Source organism: Trichosurus vulpecula, chromosome 6 (assembly GCF_011100635.1).
Source record: "Trichosurus vulpecula isolate mTriVul1 chromosome 6, mTriVul1.pri, whole genome shotgun sequence".
NCBI classification, from domain to species: domain Eukaryota; kingdom Metazoa; phylum Chordata; class Mammalia; order Diprotodontia; family Phalangeridae; genus Trichosurus; species Trichosurus vulpecula.
This window is the reverse complement of record NC_050578.1, coordinates 86,629,412-86,650,888: the sequence shown is the minus strand read 5'-3', so window position 1 is coordinate 86,650,888 and position 21,477 is coordinate 86,629,412. Positions and strand designations below refer to the sequence as shown.

Genomic DNA, 21,477 nt, shown 5'->3' with positions numbered 1-21,477 from the left:
GCTTTTCAGTGGGCAAAGGTTCTTAAGGAACCTGTGATCTTAGAAGGGTACAGTTAAAGTTTATATAGGATAAACTATAGTAAAACATGCGCCAGATATGCTAATTAGGCGATTCAAGGCAAGGACTAGGGCCTGGTTAAGGAGTGGTCAGTTTTTACAGGTATATGCGCTTTTGTATTTACTTGCACAGGTGTTTTACCCAGAGTTCACCAGGAAAAGCACAAGGTGGGGCGGGGCACAAAGAAGTATGGTTTTTAGGTCTGTTATGTTATTAAGTTAACTAGTGGTCAGGGCTGCCTGAGGATTGCCCAGTCTGCCACCAATCAATGTCTTGTTTGACAAGATAGATGTAGGGAGTATACATGTCTTAATGAGGAGTCCGGGATACATATAATGAGGTAGGGAGTGGACATAGATATTCCAGAGGGTACTGAATATCTTTATGAGCCAGTACAAAGCCAGTTCAAACTAATAATTCTACAGGTGTGGTTTGTTACTGTATCAGGGAGAGAGATAAGTGTTTTGCTGGGGCCCACTCATGAATAATTGCTAGGCATAGTGTTCTTGGGCTGGGGAGAAACTGCCTGGGATAGTGTTTTGAGGCTAGGGAGAAATGTGATCTTGGAATTGGGGTTCAAGCACCCCATCAGAAACATACATGTACATCAACAAACACTTGTGTGATAGACAGAGAGCAAGGGAAATTGGGTTCTAATTCTACTTGTAATTAACCATTTATTCTTAGATAAGTCCTTCTGGGCTTCATTTTTTTTTTTCCTATGTGGTTGGCTTTCTGTTGCCTCAAGGATCAAATACCAAATCCTCTGTTTGGTGTTCAAAGCCCTTTACCATTACCACCCTCCCCTCCCTCTCCTTCCAGTCTTATTATAACCAGTTCCTTCCACTTACGCTTCAGTCCAGTGGCTTGGATTTCTTTGCTGTTCCTCCAATAAGATACTCCACCTGGAATGCCCTCCTTTCTCATCTCTACTTCCTTGCTTTCTTCAAGTCTCAACTAAATCCCATCTTCTACAGGAAATCTTTCCTCCCAATCCCTCTTAATTCTAGTCCCTTTTCTCATTTGATTATTTCGTATTTTTCTTGTATACAGCTCATTTGTACAGATTTGTTTGTATGTTATCTCTCCCATTAGTTTATGAGCTTCTTGAGGGCACATGCCTAACACTAATCAGTGTTTATTGACTGGCTGACTTGACCTCTGGGATCCCACCCAGGTCTAACTTTATACAATGTCAGAAATGAACTGTGGCCCCAGAAACACATACGAGTCGGAATACTCAATACATCTGCTTTCTGCCCAAGTATAGTAGCAAGGTTTCATTGATTCATAGAATGTTAAGTACTGGAGGGGTCTCTGGGCATCACTTAATCCAGGGGTTCTTGACTTTCAGCTTGTTCCTTTTATTATTTTGATAACTACATTTCAATATAACTGTTTCCTTTGTGATCCGATGCCTTAATTTTATGCATTTATTTTGTTTTGGAGGTTGGGTTTAAGTGACTTGCCCAAGGTCACACAGCTAGCGTTTTGAATGTCTGAGGCTGGGTTTGAACTCAGGTCCTCCTGACTCCAGGGCTAGTGCTCTACTCAATGGGCCACCTAGCTACCCATTAAAACACCATTGTGAGAAGGGAGCCATAGACCTCACCAGACTGCCAAATGGGTGGGTCCATGACAAGCACAAAAAAGAGGAATAAGTCCTGGTCTTGTCCAACTCCATTTTACAAATGGGGAAACTGAGGCTCAGAAAGGTAACGTGATTCCACAGTTAGCAAGGGGTGGAATTTCAAGTCTTTAATTTCTAAGTCAGAAGGTACTGGGAGGAAAGAAAGAATACAAAGGCGGAAGTTGAGGCTATAGACAAACAAAAGATAACTAAAACTTTAAAAAAGATTCGGGAAAATTATTTTGGGCTAATCCATGGCACCTTGGATGCACCCCTGAGGCAGGGGTACTGTGACCCAAGCAGCGACTTTCCTCTTTCTTTCTTTCTCTCTCTCTCTCTGCCTTTCTTTCTGCCCTTCTGTCTTTTCTCTTTTTCTTTCTTTCTTCCTTTTTTTCTGTCTGCCTTTCTGTCTTGTCTTTCTGTCTGTCTTTCTTTAACACCCACTTGAGCAGGGTTCATCCGTTCCCGGAACTATAGAGTCAGCACTCTGCGGAAGTGTGTGTGGGGGGAAGTAAAACCGGGAGGGACCTGCCCCACAGCATTCAGTGTTTTCAGGCTACAGGTGGGGTGACGATTCTACTCCCAGCCTCCTCCCGCTTTAAGGCCATCTCTGAGCCCAGGGCAAGCCTGCCCAGCGCTTCCGGCTCTTCTTTTCGGCCTGGTTCTCTCAAAAGGATGTCAGAGCGTGTTGGTCCCCGCGGGACGTTTTAGGAAGACGCACCCGTCTCCTCTTCCGGTGTCTCCGGGCTCTTTTCCGCCGGCGCACGTGGGTTCCTAAGAAGTTTGGGGCGTGGTGGGGGCGAAGCACGAGTGGACAGTGAGGTGGGGAGTGGACGGCGAGCTCCGGAGGCGACATCTATATCACCATGGTGAGCGCGGGCGGGGGGTGGGGTGGGGTTTTCGGCGGGTGGAGGGGAAAGGGGACTTTCGGAACCAGTGCAGGGAGGCGGGGCGGCCACTCACAAGTCCAAGTTCAGACCCTCGAGGTGTCCCGGAGCACCCCGGAGTGGCTTCGAGGAAGGTTGAGCTTGGCGTCCGGCCACAGCACTTATGCCAGTCCCCGACATACCTTAGGCGCTTAATAAATGCTTGTTGCCTCGACCTTGTAGGTCTTAGAAGGTCATCAAGCCCAACTTTGCAGAAGGGGAAACTGAGGCCCAGAGGGAGATGCCCGGGAGCAGAAAACTAATTAGTGGGACCAGAACCCAGATTCCTTCGTGCCTTGCTTACCGGCACCGATGCTTGCACTTTTTTGTGTTCTATGCGGTTATGTTGCTGCATTTCTGTTACTTTATGAGCCCCAGCTTTCTCATCTGTTAAATGGGTGTTATAATAGGAAGTCATCATGTATTTATTAAGTGCTTACTATGTGTCAGCTCTCAGAGCACTGCCTGGCACCTTGTAGGTGCTTAATGAATGCTAATTGACTGACTCCCAGGACCTGGGCTAAGAGCTGGGATACTTTGCCTTGTAGTATTTGCGTGTTGTCTCCCCCATTAGATTGTGAGTTTCTTGTCTTTTGCTTCTCGTGGTGTCCTCAGCACATTGCATAGTGCCTGGCAGTAGTAGGCTCTTAATGATTATTGGATTGACTTGAAAACAGCTTCGCCCCCTCAGTCCCCTTCCTTCTAGTAGCTCCTAGGCTAATGGGCCTTTTCAAGCTAAGGTCTTTAACAGGTTTCAGTTTGACAGAGGCAGCGCCCTTTCTGTGATTAAGGCCTAATAAAAAAAAAAATGAAGCCAAGAATGGCCTCTTTAAAAAAAAATAGATCTGGGAGGGGAAGACCTTCAGGGTTTCTGGCCAAAACAGAAACAACTGTTACTTACATTCTTTCTGAGCCATCAGGGCCCCAACTGTGACCAAGTTGGACTTGGTCTGGGACCAGAGTGATTTGAGGTTAAGGCTGGTCTTTTAGAGAAAAACAAAAAACAAAATAAAATAGAAACAAAAAAATAATCACTACATCCTGGGCAATGTCCAGTTGTCCTGATCTGTATCTGGCCACTGGACCCAGATGGCTCCAAAGGAGAAAGTGAGGCTGGTGACTTTGCACGGCCCTCCCTCGCTTCAATCCAATTCACTTCCATGTTACGGCATCCCTTCCCTGATGTCATGGCCCTCTGAGAATGAAGAACAAACTACCACCTCTTTGAGTAGAGGAGGAGCTGCCCACTGGGCCTCCCCTCCCTTTGCTTGAAAAGGTCAAGGTCCCCCACTGCATCCTGGGCCTAGTCCAGTTGTCCTGAACGAAGGACAAACAGCAGCCTGCTAAGGGGGAGGGAGACAACAGCGGCGATCTCACTGGGTTATAAAGAGGATCGAATGAGGTGATGCATCTTCACTTCAGTTTCCTCATCTGTTATGTGAGGGTACTGATAGCCCCTGTTTTACTGTGAGCTAGGACAGGTAGGTTGTGCAGTGGATAGAGCCTCACGCCTGGAATCAGGAAGACCCAAGTTCAGATGCTGCATAGAACTCCTACTAGTTGTATGACCCTAGTCTCTGTTTACCTCAGTTTCCTCATCTGTAAAATGACCTGGAGAAGGAGATGGCAAATCACTCCAGCGTCTTTGCCGAGAGAACCCCAAATGGGGTCACGGAGAGGTGGATGAGACTGAAGATGAACAACAACATTTACACAGTCCCTTCCGTGTGCCAAACACTGTGCTAAGTGCCGTACAATTATTGTCTCATTTGATCTTCACAGCAGCCCTGGGAGGTAGGTGCTGTTCTTGTCCTCATTTTACAGAAGAGGAAACTGAGGTAAACCAGTTAATTTACTTACCGAGGGCCACACTGCTAGGAAATATTTGAGGTAGCATTTGAACTCTGGGCTTCCTGACTTCAGGCCCTGCTGTCCCCTAGGCTACCTAGCCTCAGACTCTAACTAGCTGTACTAACCTGGACAAGTCACTTAACTACTGTTACTCAGTTTCCTCAAAAGTAAAATGGGACTATGTCACAGAGTTGTTGTGAGGATTAGATGAAGTAATGTTTGTAAAGTGCTTAGCACAGCGCTTACTAGATTCTTTTCCTTTCCTCCACCCTCCCTAATTCATCTGTAGTCACACAAGCAGTAACTGTTATAAGTCTTCCATCCTAACCATATAAGTGCCAAGTTCTGTGCATTTGGAGACCTGGGGCCTTTCCTGCTTTATGACTTTGTGATGTGGGGCCAGTCACACCCTACGGGAATGCTGGAGAAGCCTGGGTTAGAATTCCAACCCAGACCTATGCTAATTGGCCCTGGGCCTTTTGACTTCTTTCCTCATGTGTGAAATGGAGAAAATTTATCTGTATTGTTATCAGTAAAAGTTGAGTGACAACTTATCTACTATTATTCTCCCCTCAGGGACGCCATTTTCTCATTTTTAGAATAAGACAGTCTAAGTGTCTCCCAATGTTTCCTTGCTCTGGATCCGAGTCTTTAGACTCCAGGTATAACATATTATATTATATTATATTATATTATATTATATTATATTATATTATATTATATTATATTATATTATATTATATTATATTATATTATATGATATGATATTAGCACGTTTGACAAATAGAATGTAAAGCCTTTGAGGGAAGGGACTTGAATCTTTACCTTTATACCTCCAGCAGCTGGCACAGTGCCTGGCACAGAGTAGAAAATAAACCTTCATGGAGGTAGTGAAATAGGTGAGCATCTACGTATGACAGTTGGAGTATTTTACCCCAGGGTTGAAGCTGAGTTTGTGCAGTGCTGTGAAATAAATGAAAAGCGCTGAGGGTCATGAAGATCTGGCTTCTCATCCTGACTTTTCCTGTAGCCTTGGGTAAGTCACTGTCAGTAGAGAATTGTGAAGCTGGAGGTCATCTAGTTCAGCTTCCATTCACTGAGGCACATACTTGTGAAGGAACCTGCTTGAGTTCTTACCAGGTAGTAAGTTTTAGAGCTGGAATTGAAGCCATACTTCAAATTGAGATTTTTCTACCAGTCCATGGAGTTGAAGAAAAAGGACCTTTGGGGGCTCAGGGTGTCTTTCTCTGTTTTGAACAAGAATAGACCTATTACTGTGGTCATCATCCAAGGGGACGTGTTGGTGGGAAACTGGAGGTTGTGATCTGTTTTGTGTGTATGTCACCTCTGATCTTCAGAGAAATTGAGGCTGCTGTTCACACATTATTTTTCTCCTGAAGACGAAGAGTTTTTACAGTGGGTAAAGGAGACCTTAATGGAGAAAGTATACTTTCAATTCAGTCAGCAAGTATTTATTAGCTAACATGAGCAAGCACTATGCCAGGTGCTGGGAATACAAAGCTGATAAGTTGTGTTTGTCCTCAAGAACCTTGTAGCCTACTGGGAAATACTTCTAAGGAGTCATATTCAGTATATGTGAAGGAGAAGGAAAGGGAAGAGAGAGACTTAATAAATATTGATTTGAAAAATTGTTGGTACATGGTGTCACCACAAGTCTTAGTGCAGTTTTAAACTTCAATATCTTATATTCTTGTTTTCTACTCCATGTCACTTCTTTCCATTGCTTTATTCTTATTATTTTTAGCCCCATTGCCTAGCAGGCTGTCAATAACACTTAAATGCTTGTTGGTTGATTCTAATGGGAGACAAGTACATAGAGTATATGCAGAACAAATATAAATGTTAAAAAAAGGAATAAATACAAGGTGGTTAGACACCAGGTAGGTAGGGTACTAGCAGTTTTGGGGATCAGGAAACGCTAAATGTAGGTGGTGCTTGAGGTGAGTCCTGATGGATTTGGTGAAGTAGAATTCTATGTGAGGTGAGAATACAATCCAGGAATGGAGGATGGCCAGTACAAAGACATAGAAGTAGAGATGGAATGTGTGAGGAACAGAAGGCTGGTTTGGTTAGGTTAGTGTGAGGGGGGAATAATACACAGTAAGGGAGCAAAGATGGATGAAAGTCTGGTTATGAAGGACTTTAAAGCTAAATAAAGTTTATATTTTATCTTAGAGGTAATAGTTTGGAGTTTATTGAGTAGGATGGTGACATGGTCACATCTGCAGTTAAGAAAAATAACCTTGGCAACTGTGTGGAAGGACAGATTGGAGAGGAGAGACTGACAGCCAGGAGATCAGTAGTCCAGGTGATACCAGTGGGGAGGCTGTTGTACTAGTCCAGGTGACAGGCAGTGAGAGCCTGGAATTCAAGCTGACTTCTGTGGAAGTGGGAGAAAGGGAATAGATGTGATGGGGATAAAAATCAGCCGTTTTCATATGACTGGATAAGGTGGGAGCGGAGTGGGGAGGCAATCTGAGGAAAATGGAAGAGTGGAGGTTGAATCTGAGGTTGCAGATACAGGGATTGGAGAGAGTGGCCACAGCCTCAACTGAAACAAGGAGGTTTGGAGGAAGGCTGGGTTTGGTGAAGAAGATGGTGTTCTGGTTTTCAGAATCTTCTGTCTACTGTAGATAGAGATGTTGTAGGCAGTTGGTGTAGGACTAGAGCCCAAGGATGATATTAAAGATAGGTATGTAGTTTTGGGAGCCATTCGCATGGTGGCCTGTGAGAACTGAGGACATCTGAGAGAGAGACAGAAACAGAGAATGTCTAGAAGGCCCGAGATGGAGCTCTGGTGGATACTGAGGCTGGAGAAAATTCATGGATGTCGTCCCTGCAAAGTAGGTCAGGAAAGTAGTCAGCTAGCATTTCTTAAGCATGTGCCAGGCACTGTGCTAAGTGAATCTGAAGGGAAATAGGATGTAGTAAATCCAGAAGGGCAGTTTGCAGCCAGCCTGGGCAGGGCCTATCCTACTAAGTTGCAGAGTGTATATAATATGCTAGCAGCCATAGGGACCTACTGAAGGTTTCTGAAAAGGGAAGTGACGTGGTCAGACATGTGCATTTGGAAGATTATTTTGACAGCTGTGTGACAGACGGATTGAAGCAGGGAGAGACTGGCGGCAGGGAAATTGGGTTAGGAAGGTATTCTGGTAGTTTAGCTTAGAGATAATGAGGGCTTGAACTAGGAGAGGGACTTTGTTAGTGGAAAGAAAGGGATGACATGATCATTAGGACATAGAAGCCAAGGTCATTTCTTATTTGTCCATCTCCTTCATTACTGTAACATGCAAAGTTTCAGGCTTGACTGTGATCAAAAAAATTTGGAAGCTGGAGGCAGGTCAGGCTTAGTGTAGAAGAAGAAGAGCTTGGTTTTGGACGTGTTGAATTTATGGTGTTGGTGGGACATGTTAGTTGAGATGCCTGTCCAGTAGGTAGTTTGAAATGTAGAGGATCAGGAGTGTGTGTGTGTGTGTGTGTGTGTGTGTGTGTGAGAGAGAGAGAGAGAGAAAGAGAGAGAGAGAGAGAGAGAAAGAGAAGGAGAAGGTAAGAGAAGTGAGTCATTTGCAGAGGTGTGATAATTGAACTGATGAGAATGGATGAAATCATCAAGGGAGAAAATGAAGAAAGAGAAAGCAACTTAGAACAGAGCCTTGGGGGCGACACCCACACTTAGGGGTGGGAGGGTGATGATTAACCAGTCAGTCAGTCAACAAGCATTTATTAACCAGCAAAGGAGAACTGGAAGGAGTGGTTCAGTGGGTAAGAAGAGAAATAGGAGGTGGGTTCAAAAATATAATTGGAGAGATTGGTTTTAACGAGGAGAAGACTAATCCTCTTGAGACTGGAGCAGAGAAAAAGAGCATGGATGAAAACAGCAGATTTAAGGCATGGAGGAGGAAAGTGAGAGAGTTAATGATGGCTAACCTTATTCTCTGCAAAGTAGGAGATGAGGTCCTTTGAGAGAGAAGAGGAAAATAGAGTTGGGAGACTTGAGGAAAAGAAAGTTTGGAACAGTCTCTGTTGGGAATGGGAAGTCAGTATGGTAGGGATTGGGACTGTACCTGTGATTTTATTGCCATAGAGAACTCCTGGGTAAGGACTTTCCTTCTAATTCAGATTGCAACCTTTGCTTGCTATTTAGAGTCTTTCAGAGTTGCCCTAGAGCTGTGTAGTTAAACCCAAATGGAAAGAGATCCCTCCAGGGCCACATAGTGATTTAGGAATAACAAATTAACATTATCTATGTGGTGTTTTTATTTATTCTGTTAAACATTTTCCAATTACTTTTTGATCTCGTTGCTGGCCTCTGCAAGTTTCATACCTTTGGCCTCAGACCACTGAAAGTCTGAGTGACATCCCCAGATCTTACAGCCAGGATTGTGTCCCTGGCCTGCAGACCAGGTCCCTACTCTGCCACAGTGAAGTCTATGAGAGACGAACAAAACGATTGCCACTCACAAGTGAGGGCCCAGTTAGGGTTATGTAACATAACACATTTTCCCTCTCTGACTGTATCACATGGCCCTGCTACCAGGACCTTAGAGCTGGGTCTAGTTCCTTTAGTACAGCAACTGTTAGTTCTACACATTCTAAGTTAAATCAGCTTTTGTAGACTAATCCACAAGCTAGTCTAACCACCACTTAAAGCATTGATTTTGGGAAGCAGTTTTCTCAGCTCTCAATAGCCATCTCACTAACAAATTAACTTCTGAAACCTGGCCTATTTGGAAGCTGGAGATGGACTCTCTTTATCTTGTGTATTGATAATGTTAAAGGAGGTCCCTCCTGCTTAGAGCGCCCGCTTTTCTTGATTTAGTTTTGTGTCTTGATGGAAGTCTTTGTGATGAATTTCCTCCAATCTGCTTTAAGAAGACACTTGCCTCTTCCTTGCCGTTTTTTAGCAACATAATTGTCTGTCACCAAAAAGGACAGTATCTGTTTGGGGAATCCTACCACGTTATTGTTCCTCTAAGTGCTTAGATATCTTATCAGCCCATTCTTTTTTCAGGGCCAAGTCCACGTGACAGAAAATCGTTTTCCTCTGGAGATGAGAAATACATGGAAATGGACTTGTTTTGTCACATTGACTGGAGGTACCGAATAAAAACCAGACTGAAAGTTAGGAAGGGCTGCACTCTCAGTAACATACTACATTAGTCATAGAAATCCAGGATTTTTCGAAAGTTGCAAAAACAGATAATTTCTCTGGGAAAATGAGCATCTTTAGATAAAATGTCTTTGATCTTTACAACAGAGAAACTTCTTTTGGTCATTGCAGTAAATGTGATTTACACTTGTGGGGCTGGAATAAGTTATCTAGACTACACAATATCTGTATGTATTGCCATTTCAAAAATGACTCTAGAAAAGTAATTATCTCTGCTTTTTGTTTTAAATCTTCAGAGACTGGCATTCTTTCCTTGGTAAATATTGGGATCTGATCTTGAGGTTTGGTGTACTGTCCTTGGTGGAAATGCTGTGGTATGCACGCATTAATTCATCTGTTGTGTCAGTAATGAGGGGTATTATGATGATGATGGTGATTTTTTTTGGGCGGGTGAAGTCTGAACCATTGATTTCATTTGGAAACTCCCTCCCTGAAGGCAGATAAGCAACTCTTCAGTATCTTAAGAGGTTAAATGACTTGCCCCGTGGTCACTCAACATGACTTGAACCTAGGTTTTCTGACCCCAAGGCAGGCTTCTATCTGCAAGTTTACTTTCAGTGAGTGGGCATAGAATGAAATTTAAGACATTTGTATTATTCTTGTTGTCTTTTGTTAGAGAATTTAAAAAAAATTGTTAATAATGTAAGTTTGAAATCACCAGGTTTTTTCTGTGGAGTCTAATAATATTGTCCAAATCTTGCCTCTTTAATTCAAGGCTAGTTATCGAATCATAGTTTCAGAATAGGAAGGAATTGAAGTAGTCTAGTCCAGAGGTCTGTAAACTACAGCTCTTGCCAAATTCCACACAAGACCTGTCTTTGGCCTGGTAACTAAGAATGGCATTTACGTTTTAAAGTAACGTCTTAATGTGTTTAAAAATGTAAAAGCCATTCTTAGCTTTCAGGTCATTAATAAATAGGCCTTGGGCCATTTTCAACTCTCAAGCTGTGCCAATCCTTGATCTGGTCCAACTGATAGCTGGAACAACATATCCAGTGTAATGAAGGAGGGGAATCACTGGGGTGTGTAGTGAGCCCCATGTGTTTTGAGGGCTGGGGAGGTTGTTGCTGTGAGGTTTGAAGGGAGTTGAGCCTTTTCTCCCCCCAACCCTTCTCCAAGGGAGACTTTAATTCCTGCCAGGAGGGAATACAGGAAGTTGGGGCCAGAAGCCACCACTTTTCTCTTCTTAGAGAGAGGGAATCCCAGGCTAGAGTTGTATCTGTTTGCTTCTTCTAAATATTATTAGTCTAGGGGATATGATTAGGTTCAAACTGACTTCTGATCATTTTACATTATTGAGGAAGTGGAGCAAGACTCTAAAGCTCTGCATCCAAGATTTGACCCCTTTCCCACCAAATACCAGTTCTAGACTGAATACACATAGCACTTAGCCAGCAAAATACATTTGTCCAAATAAATAGCAAAACAGAAATCAGAGAAGATATAATCCCAGAATACATAACATATTGACAATCCAAAGTGAAAGAGCTCTCCCATTGGGAGCAAGATGACAGTGCAACCAATAGAAGGAGTCTTAGATCTCAACCAAGGGGAAACTCCTCATAAAGTCTCTACTGTAGCAAGCTGGGAATAGGGACATGATGTCGACTGCCAGCTCCTCTCATGTCTTCTCACAATTCTTTCCTCCAACCTGAAATGGGTTGGCTTCATCCACTTTCCCTTTTGAAGCTGGAAGCCAGAAGCTCCTCTCATGTCTTCTCAGAGTTCTTTCCTCCAACCTGAAATGGGTTGTCTTCATCCACTTTCCCTTTTGAAGCCAGAAGCACCTGAAGCAACTCAAAGCTTGAAGAGAGTACAAAGACTATCTCAAGAATTTAAGAGCTCTCCTCAACAACTCTGTCCTGTCTCTCACACAGGTTCTGGCCTCTGCCATCAAGGAGAGGGGTCCCTTACCAATGGGCTTTGGAACTGGGGTTACAGCAATAAATAGTCATCTTGACTTGGTTAAAAGGCCTCTCTTGAGTGGGAATTTTTAATCCTTGAAACTTTTTCTTTAAATTAAGCTGAAATCTGATTCTATAACTTCTACTTATTGCTTCTGCTTCTGCACCTTGGGGCCAAGTAGAACCAGTAGAATACTGGTAGAATACTGATAGCTCTTCAAAATTTTTGAAGACAACTACCATTCTCCTCTGAGTTTTCTTTTCTCCAGGCCAAGTGCCCTTAGGTCCTTCAACATTTCTTGTATGGCATGAATGCAAAATTACTTCACCATTCTGGTTGCTCTTCTTTAGCTTCTCATGTCCTTCCTAAAATGTGGCACATAGAAGACTCCAACAACTTTGGAAGAGAGAAGCTAGATTTACATAAATCTACATAACTATCTATTTAAAGTAAAAAGTTTTTAAAAAGCAGAATGCATATTTTTTGTCATTATCAATTTTTAATAACTAGCCTGAAGTTTCCATCTGGTTTTGTTATTCATTATCATTTGGCAGTTAAGAAGCAAGGTTGTCTGGGTGGGTGTTTATTTGGCTGGTTGCAGAGACCATTAATAATTTTCAAATGAAATGTTCATACCTTGAGATATATGTATAAGTAATTCTTTAATGCAGAGATTTGTCTGAGTGTTCAAAATTGCAGGAGAACTTAGGTTCTATCTTGCTATGTTTCCCCAGTATGTACTAAGGGCGGTGTTTAAACAAGTAGAATGTCATACAGTTGCTTTTCAAAACAACTTTCTTATTACTCTAGTGAAAAGGATATGATCCATTTAGGATACTTTCAGGCATGTGTTTGTATAACAGTAGTTTTAGTGATTGGTTAATTTGTGTGTCCTGTCTTAGGGGAATTACAGTATGGGAAAGCAGAGGAAACCCTTTGTCTCCTACCAACATTTTCTGATTCATCTGACCTATCATTCACCTAACTAGAGATACGTACTTACAGGATCTGTGATTTTGTCAGAATCTACCTGTTGTAAATTCTACCGGTTGAGTTAGCAGGTTTTATAGTATTTAATAGATGTGAGAAATTAGTTGCTGTGCTCCCCAAATGCTAAGCTGATCATCTGATGAAATACCAAAGGTAAAGAGTAAATTGGCTATATTTTGAGGAAAGGCTTGTGGGGGGGGGCAGGGAGAAGGGGAAATGATGAGTCATTTCCAGTAGACTTATTTTGAGCTTTTGGGGAATTTTGCCATTGGTTGTTCATACCTTTAATTATTATGTGCCAATGTGCTTACACTCTGCTAAACACTTTACAATTACTATCTCATTTGATCCTCACAATAACCCTGGGAGCAAGGTGCCATTATTATCCCCATTTTACAGATGAGGAAATTGAGGCAAGCAGAAGTTAAGTGACTTGCCCAAGATGACACAGCTAGGAAGTGTCTGAGGCCAAATTTGGACTCAAGTCTTTCTGACTCTAAGTCCAATGCTCTATTCATTGCACCACTTACTTCCCTTTAACAGGCATAGTAGGTGTCTTGAGTTTTTAGTAATCTGAAATTCTTGAATTTTCCCAAAGACTGTACCACAGGTATATTATCAATAGTTATGAAAAATCTGCCACTCATACGTCATCACGTGACTTATTTTAAAAAATACTTTTCCCTGATAGAATCTGTTTTTATTTGACACCTCACCAAATTAACAAAATAGGAATAAATATTAAGCTTTTATCTAGGAAAATAACCATTATTGTATTTAAATCTTTTAGAAACTCATTTTTAATGTGTGTTTAAATCTGCAGTGGAAAATACTTAAAAAATAAAGCTTACATTTGAGTGTGACTTGATGGGACCAGCCTGTGGGAGCAAACTTCAAGAATCACTGATGTAGATGACTCACTCCTTGTTATGAGATACTGGGTTTGGCCGCCAGCTTGATGGATTGATTAACATTTTACCTCTAGCATTTTATTTCAGCTCTCTGTGGCTGAAGCATTTCCTACTTCTCATTTTAATATCATACTAAAAAGGAGGAAAAAATGCTCTCAACTTTACTAAACTTTATTACATATTTCCCATCTTCATGATAAATTTATATGCTGCCTCGAGGCTACCTTTCTTTAAATGAATTATTAAAGGAATCTCAGGCATAGTTGAGTCAGAATGGAAGTTCCAACTATATTGACCTGCTTTGTAATAAATTTTAGAGTTTACTCTTACTAAGACTCTCTAATAAAAATGAAGACAATAACTCCAAGGTTACTATATTATTATTAGTTATTTTTAAAGATCCTCTTTTGTTGTTGTTTAGTTTTTGATAGACCAGTGGAAAAAGTTTTGGTTACAAATATTTTTAGGTTTAGTTTAAATGTGACACTTTTCTTGCTTGAGATAATGCAATCTGTTTTCTTTGTGTTTATGTTATCTGCACCATGGTGCCTAATAACTTGGAAGAGGTCTTGTGTCTTTCCAAAGAAAATCCTTTTGTTGCATGATTTGATTTAAAGTCTTCCTTTACTTCTGATTTTTATACTGATATTTTCACTCTTTTTGTGCTTTTTAGTTCAATAAATATTTATTAAACAATTACTCAGTATAAGGAGCCTTTTTAGCACTGGAGCTAGAAGATGAAGTATAAAATGGTTCTTGCCCTCAAGGAACTTGTTTCACTAATGGGCAAAACTGCCTGAACACAGATAAGTATACTATGATATAGCCGATAGGGGACAATGGAGACGTTCAGATACAGTCAGTGATATATAGGAAAATCTGAAAAGAGAGGAAGAGAAGGATCTCAGTAGGCAGAAATGAAGAGGTAGTGCCTTCCAGGACTAAAGTACAACCGATTGGCTAGAACAGACTGTACAAAGGGGAAATTCTATGAAATAAGACTGGAAACCATCGTGTAGTCTGAGAACCATGGTTCCAAGTTGGAACCATAGTGGAGAGGTCTTTAAATGCCAGCTAGTGAAAGCTTATATATACACATTCTAATTCTCTTCTTAAATGTCATGGTGCCTTTCTTCCATTACTGTTCATTCCAGCTTTTATTCTTTTGGTTTTTTAAAAAGCCTTTTATGATATTAACATGGGAGGTACTTATTAATTTCCCATCTTAGTTTTCAATTAATATTTTCTCTATCTTCCATACTACCCCCTCACCTCCATTTAATTGTACCCAAATGCATGGTCAGGCAAAACAAATTCTTATGTTGCCCACATTCAAGAACTTTAGATGTCTTCTGCATATCCAATATCTATTACTTCTGTCAAGAGATCTATTAGAATTATGGTTGGTCATGTGGAGTTAACTTCTTAAACAACTGACTGCTGCCTTTGTCCACCCTACCTCTCTGTTCGGCAAGATCAGTTATTTGTTCACCGAGGTAGATTTTAGGCTTCTTTGGATACCTGTGGTGATTCTTTAATATTGGTTAAACTTCCATAGGAAGTTTCCTTTGTCCATTTCTAATTTTTTCTCCAAGTCAATAGCTTGTTTAAATAGATAAGGTTGTAGATATTTTAATTGTGCGTCATATTTTTTTTTATTATTTGATGTTGTTTTTGTTTTTTTGTCCTTACAGGTTATCTGAATTTACGTTGCTGATTTAGAAACAACTCCTAGATCAGTAACTAGTTGCCTCCTGTCTATTAAGATGTAGTCCCATTTGGTGTTTGTCCAAAACTTCTTAGGGCCATTGTGTTCATATCAGTGTTTATGACAGTAACTTAGGGCCCAGTGCTCTAGTCATCATACCACCTAGCTCTGTTTAACAGGAATAGTAGGTTTTAGTAATCTGAAATTACTGAATTTTCCCAAAGACTGTACCATAGGTATGTTATCAATAGTTATGAAAAATCTGCCATGAGTATGTCATCATGTGACTTATTTAAAAAAAAATATTTTTTCCCTGATAAGGTTTATAAAACATTTTTCTCACAACCACCTGTGGAGTGTGTATGTAGGATAGGGACTAGAATTGTGATTTCACAGGTATAGGGAGCTCCCAAATGAGGAAACTCCCAGTACTGATGCAGGTCAGTACATTGTCTGCAAATTATAGTATTACAGAGTTGACTGGAGCAGTGAGAATTTATGTCTTGCCTAGGGTCACATAGCTAGTATGTGTCAGAGAAAGGACTTCAATCCAGATCTTCCTGACATCCAGGCCAGTGCTCTGTCAGCTAAGATGTGCTTCATTGTAAATAATACAGACACTGCCATTGTATAGGTGAGGAAATCGAAGCCCAGAGAGCTTTAATGTGTTGTTTATGACCCCATAGTAAACCAAAAACCTGGGATCTGAACCTAGGGCACCCCAGATTCCAGGTAAAGGGCTCTTTTCAATAAATCCTATTTGCCCACATACTGCCTTAGCTCTTTACAGTGATGTAATGATGCTCTTGGGTCTTGTTGAGACATATGGATCATTGGCTTCTACGCTGGTTAGTTTTAGATAGCTCTGCACTTGCTCTTTGTGGTTTTTTGGTTACTTCCCTTGGTCTCGCCTGTTGGCTTTCCCTTTTCCTTTCTGTCATCAGTACCTTCTGTAACAGTCCCCTTTTAATTTGCTGCTGCTAGTCTACTGTGGATTTTTAAAATAGATAATATCTATATAGTATTTATATAATAGTATTATATGTATAGTAAAACCATCATTAATGTAGAACTACGTCTGCAGAAAGTCTGTCTGGCTCATCTATTTTCTTTTTGGGGATGTGTGGGGGGGTAGAGTTTGGAAGAGACAGCCTGTGGTTTCACTGGTAGGGAGATCCTGAAGAGGAAACTCCCTCTAAAAGTGGTATCAACTCCTACCCTGCAGCTTGATTGACTTAGAGTTGCCTGGGGGAATGGTTTGCCAGAGTTGTATTTTCTGTCAAAGGTGATACTTGAACTCAAATCTCTCCATCCTTCCCTGAGATGCCACACTTTACGATTTATTAATGAATCTCACTGGTATGTTCCTTATATATTTTTCTGTATTTTAGCCAAAATCACTGAAGGTGAAAAGTGCAGGACAACAGAAAAAAGTTATCCATCCTTATAGCAGAAAAGCAGCTCAACTTAATCGAGAGGCTCACAAACAAGAAAGAAAGGAAAAGTGAGTATCTCTTTACTGGTTTTATAATTCATTGAGGAAAAGTATTTAATCACCTGTGGAGAGCAATGAGTTTCTTTAAGGTTTTTGACAAAGAGGTGCTGTTGTATTGATTCAGCTGTTAAGTGTCTCGATTTCAAATGAAGATTGTAGATTAAATTATCATTAAGGTCATATTTAGTTGTGAAATCTTAACTCCTCCTGTTAATCCCCATGTTTGGTCTAAAGGTTGTAGTATTAATCAAAATATTTGTCCTTGGTGGAATGCAATGAATGAAAACTCATTTCTTAAATGTATGTGCATAGCAGTAGGGATGCCAATGGACATGATGTATCCTGCAGTCAAGGAGCTCCTGTTTTAATGGGGGAGATAGCGTGTAGGAGGTTTGAAAGGCTCCATGGTACTTCGAGTATAATCGCAAAACAAATGATAACAACATCTTTTGCCTATTTATTCTTAAAGTATATTTTAAAAGTAAAGTATATTGTGAGAATATATGTGGTGGAACAATGTTCCTCATGTTATATAGGACATATTGGTGTTTTATTGAGTCCATGTTAGAGTGGCTGCTACAAGCTAGAGTTTCCTCCTCTACGCATTTGACATACGTGACATGACAATTCATAGCTCAACATTGCTTTAGTACTGAAAAGATCACACAGTGACCTTTTGCACACATGATAGTTTGCCAGTTTGGCTACTATTGGTATTGGGTCAGAGTACTAATTGAAAGGGAAATGAGATAAAGAAGACACATATCCTGACTTTGTAATAAAGTTAATGGGAAATGAAAACTTATTTTCTTGACAAGTTTTTTCTAAGGATTTCTGTTAAAGGATACAAAAAATGCATTAAAACCTCACTTAGTTAAGAATTATAGTTTGACTTATTTATAATAGAGTATAATTTGAAATAATTGCTATAGCATAACTTAGGTTTCCTATTCTTAAATAAAAATCTTCATGTGATAGAAGCCTAGTTAGTTCTGAGTCCGTTTTCCCTAATCCCTTATGGTTTCAAACATGTGTTTTACCAGTTTATTTGGGTACATGAATATTTATTTGAAACAGAATTATTTTTCTAAGATTTTGCTGGAATTTTAATGATCTTCACAATTCTATAGGGTTATGTGGAGAAAAAATGAAATGGATAAATAGAAAAAGATGGAGGCCCCTAGGAAGCCTTTGGCCATCTTTGTAGAAAAATAGAATGTTCAGTAAATGTCTTAGTATTGAACAATTTGTTCTAACGGAGCAACTTAAGGACAGTTTGAAAATAGCATAGCAGTGCTTAAGGAAACATCCAGTGTTGTGGAAATAGAGCAAAAAAATCAAACAAAATCAAGGAAAGTGGCTTTTCTAAATGTGTGAGAGTATCTTACACATAATAGGTTTAGTAAATATTTGTTCTTTTGTGTGGTTAAATACTGTTTTGTAAACTTTCTTCTGAACCAGCCAGTATTTTATACTTTGTTATTGATGCTTGGGCTTTCATTAAAAGATTGCTAACAGAGTGATTTCTTTTCAAATGGTAAAATTTTCTATTTGGACTGTCGTATTTGCTAATTTGAAAGCTGATGCATATAACAGAAATTGAAAAATTCCATCTCTTCTGGTGAAATTAATTATGTGCAGATAAATACAAATTTGATGGGTCCATATTCTTTCTCATTGGCATGGCTACTCATTCCACTGGTAGAGATCGAAATTAATTTTTCTGTGTAACTTTTGTCCATATACTTTTCTGAAACCCCCTTAGAGTACCTCTTCACTTAAATAAACATCTTATTAAATTCCTAATATGCATAACAAATTGGAGGCCTTCCTTTGGGTCTTTTAAATATTTCAAGCCTACCAATATATAATATTTATATTGTTTGTTATTTGTCTCAGATTCTCAGACCAGAACTGACCTCCCTCCATTTCTGATCATGTAATTTTGATGTCTCTCATGTCACTTTATGATATATATCTTAATTGTTAATCTACTTGGGCTTACTTAAATGTTCTGTGCATTTTTCTGTTGCCTTGTTGGTTCCCTAGAATTTTCATTTTTGCAGCTTTACTCCATGAGATTCATAGCCACCTAGCATCATGGGAGCAAATGAAATGGGCAGTCCATTGAGTTAGTCCATCTAATCTCTCGTCACCTGGCACTGCAGTAGAACAGTGAGTTGAGCGTAGAGATGAGCCAGAAATAAGAGGAAAGGGAATTTGGGGAATTGTGCAGCACCTTCATTTATGTAAGTTTTCATTCTTTTGTCTATTTTTTTTTAACCTGTTGTAGATAAATATAAACAGGAAAGTAACCATCCGCTCTCATATAAGAGATCCAAGGATGAAATTATCAGCATATGAAAATCTACCTTTATTTCCTGGTGCCTATAGGTCATGTCCTAATTAAAGCCATATAATATTAGAGAATTCACAAAAGCAAGGTTTTGTTTTTTTTTAAGATTATAGTTACTTGAAGTATAATAGCATTATAGACTCAGATTGTAGAGCCAGAAGTAACCTCACGGGTCATACAGATTGACCTCTTTTCACAATTGAGACCCAGTGACTTCCTCACGGTTGTATGGGTAGTAAGTGGCCAAATAAGGATTCATACCAAGGCCCTCTTAACTTCAAATTGACTGTTCTCTCTTGTCAAGGCCTGTCAGTTTCACTTTATAATGTCTCTCAAGTATGTCCCTTTTTCTCTTCTGACACTACCCCCACCCTGGTGCAGATCTGTATTACCTCACATCTGGACTGATGCAATAGTCTGCTGGGGAGTATGCCTGCCACCCCCCCCCCCCCCACTTTTCGTATTCTTGCTGTTCAAGATACTTTAGCTCTTGGCTCTGGGTATTTATTTTCCCTGGCTGTCCCCCTGTGCCTGGAGTGCTCTCCCTCCTCATCTGTCTCTTGATTTACTTCAGATCTCACCTAAAGTGCTGTTTTCTACAGGAAGACTTTCCTAATCCCTTTTTAATTCTAGTGCCATTTTTTCTGTTGATCATTTCCTATTTTTTCTGTATATAGCTTGTTTTCACTTAGTTGTTTGCATGCGAGATCCTTGAAGGCAAGGACTGTCTTTTATCTTTTTTTATCTGGCATAGAGTAGGCACTTAATAAATGCTTATTGGTTGACACTATATTGTCCCCCTTCAAAAGGATAATAGTAAGGTTCATTAAATAGCCATAACTTCATTAATGAGCTAGCTACAAAACTTGGCACAGAGCTAATCAGAATCTGAGAATTTGCTGTGGTGTGTGTGTGCGCGTGTGTATGTGTGTGTAGTGTGTGTGTTATTAACTTAGAATAGGAGGGTAGACTGGTAGAGTTAGATTTACAGTACTAAATTACAGTTGAAGGATTTTACCTAAATACATCTTAGAAAATATTTAGTAACCTTACCGATAGACATAGGAATTCATTCAAGAATTCACATAATCAGTAGCTACTCTTAGCCTTTTAGGATTGGGGTGGGTGGCATTTCAACCATATTATTTATAGTAAATAATATTGAACTTAGATTATGATGTTGCTTGGGTTTGTAAGACCAGCCCTATGGAGGCTAACAGCCCCTTACTGTGTGCACTCCACTTGCAAATTTGGTGGCTGCCAGTAGATGAGCAGGAACAATAACTGACTTTTATAAAGTGCTTAAAAGTTGCAAAGCATTTCGTGTAAATTATCTGCTGTGAGTCTCACAACAACCCTAGGAGTGACATGGATATCGCAGAGGTATTCTTGAGATAGCGAATGGTCCAGTTCCTTTTTAAATAATAGGAAAAATAGTGAACAAATCTTTAAATAACATTTTAAATGATGAACAAAACTGTAATTGTTAGGTTTTCAAAGGGATATACTATAGAATATAATTAAATGAATATAGACTCCTAGAATGGGTTTTTGACTTGTACCTTATTTCTCTTTTGAAGAAAAACTCTCCTTTCTCTTTAGGCTTTGAGTGTTCACGTATCCCTGAGCTTGGTGCTTGCCTACAATTTCAGCCTTGTCTGTGGTTCATGTAAAACGCTTTAGGAACATGTCAAAAAATGAGGATCTGAACTAAGGTGCTTGTAATGGGAGTGGAAAGGAGTAAGAGATATGAATGTGAGCCATGACAAAGGTTGAATTGATATGACTTAACAACTCTTTAGATGTGAGGGTTGTGGGGGAGGGATGAGTCAAAGATGCCCTCAAAATTATGAGACTGAGAAGGGAGTAGTGTCATCAGAAATAGACAAATGAGGTGAGACAGGGTTTAGTCTTTTCTCTCAGAGATGGGGAGAGGGGAGATGATGATTTAGGCTTGGATGAAGTGAGAGATACTATAGCATCTTTATATAAACTTCATAGAAGCTTATTGAAATACATTTTTGACTAAGAACTATTGAATAGTTTTTTTAAGAAAAAGGTTTTCTTGTAGCCATTTATATCTTCAAAGGTTGATGGTTTTACCTAAAATAATTTAAAGGATATGATGGCTCAATAATAAATAGGCACTTACTCTTGTTGGCATATTAACTATGTTTTTGTCTCATCTTTAGGAAGCAGGGATATGTTGAATAATTCTTACTTTCAAATTTAAAAAGTCAGTGTGCATCCTCAAAGCATACAGAAGCCCTTGTCCCTGGAGTGTAAAAGTTTTCTAAAAATTTTTTCATCGTGTGTATTTAGGATCTTAGTATAATGCACAATTAGTAGGATAACTTATCAGGCTCTTTTAAAATGTAAAATTTCAATATAATTTATCACATTTTTTTAAGTGAAAAGATTAAATCAAATATTCTGTTGCTCTTGAATAAACA

At 39.8% G+C, this 21,477-nt stretch overlaps 1 protein-coding gene across 1 annotated transcript in view; it reads left to right on the top strand.

The window, feature by feature from the left end:
- The first annotated feature begins 2,423 nt into the window (after nucleotides 1-2,423).
- The window catches only part of TMA16 (translation machinery associated 16 homolog), a 63,773-nt gene continuing 44,719 nt past the window's right edge, over nucleotides 2,424-21,477 (top strand). The window contains exons 1-2 of the mRNA XM_036762406.1: nucleotides 2,424-2,557; nucleotides 16,565-16,677. Coding sequence (XP_036618301.1) covers nucleotides 2,555-2,557; nucleotides 16,565-16,677 — 116 coding nt within the window. The 5' untranslated portion in view covers nucleotides 2,424-2,554. The remainder of the gene's footprint in view (nucleotides 2,558-16,564; nucleotides 16,678-21,477) is intronic.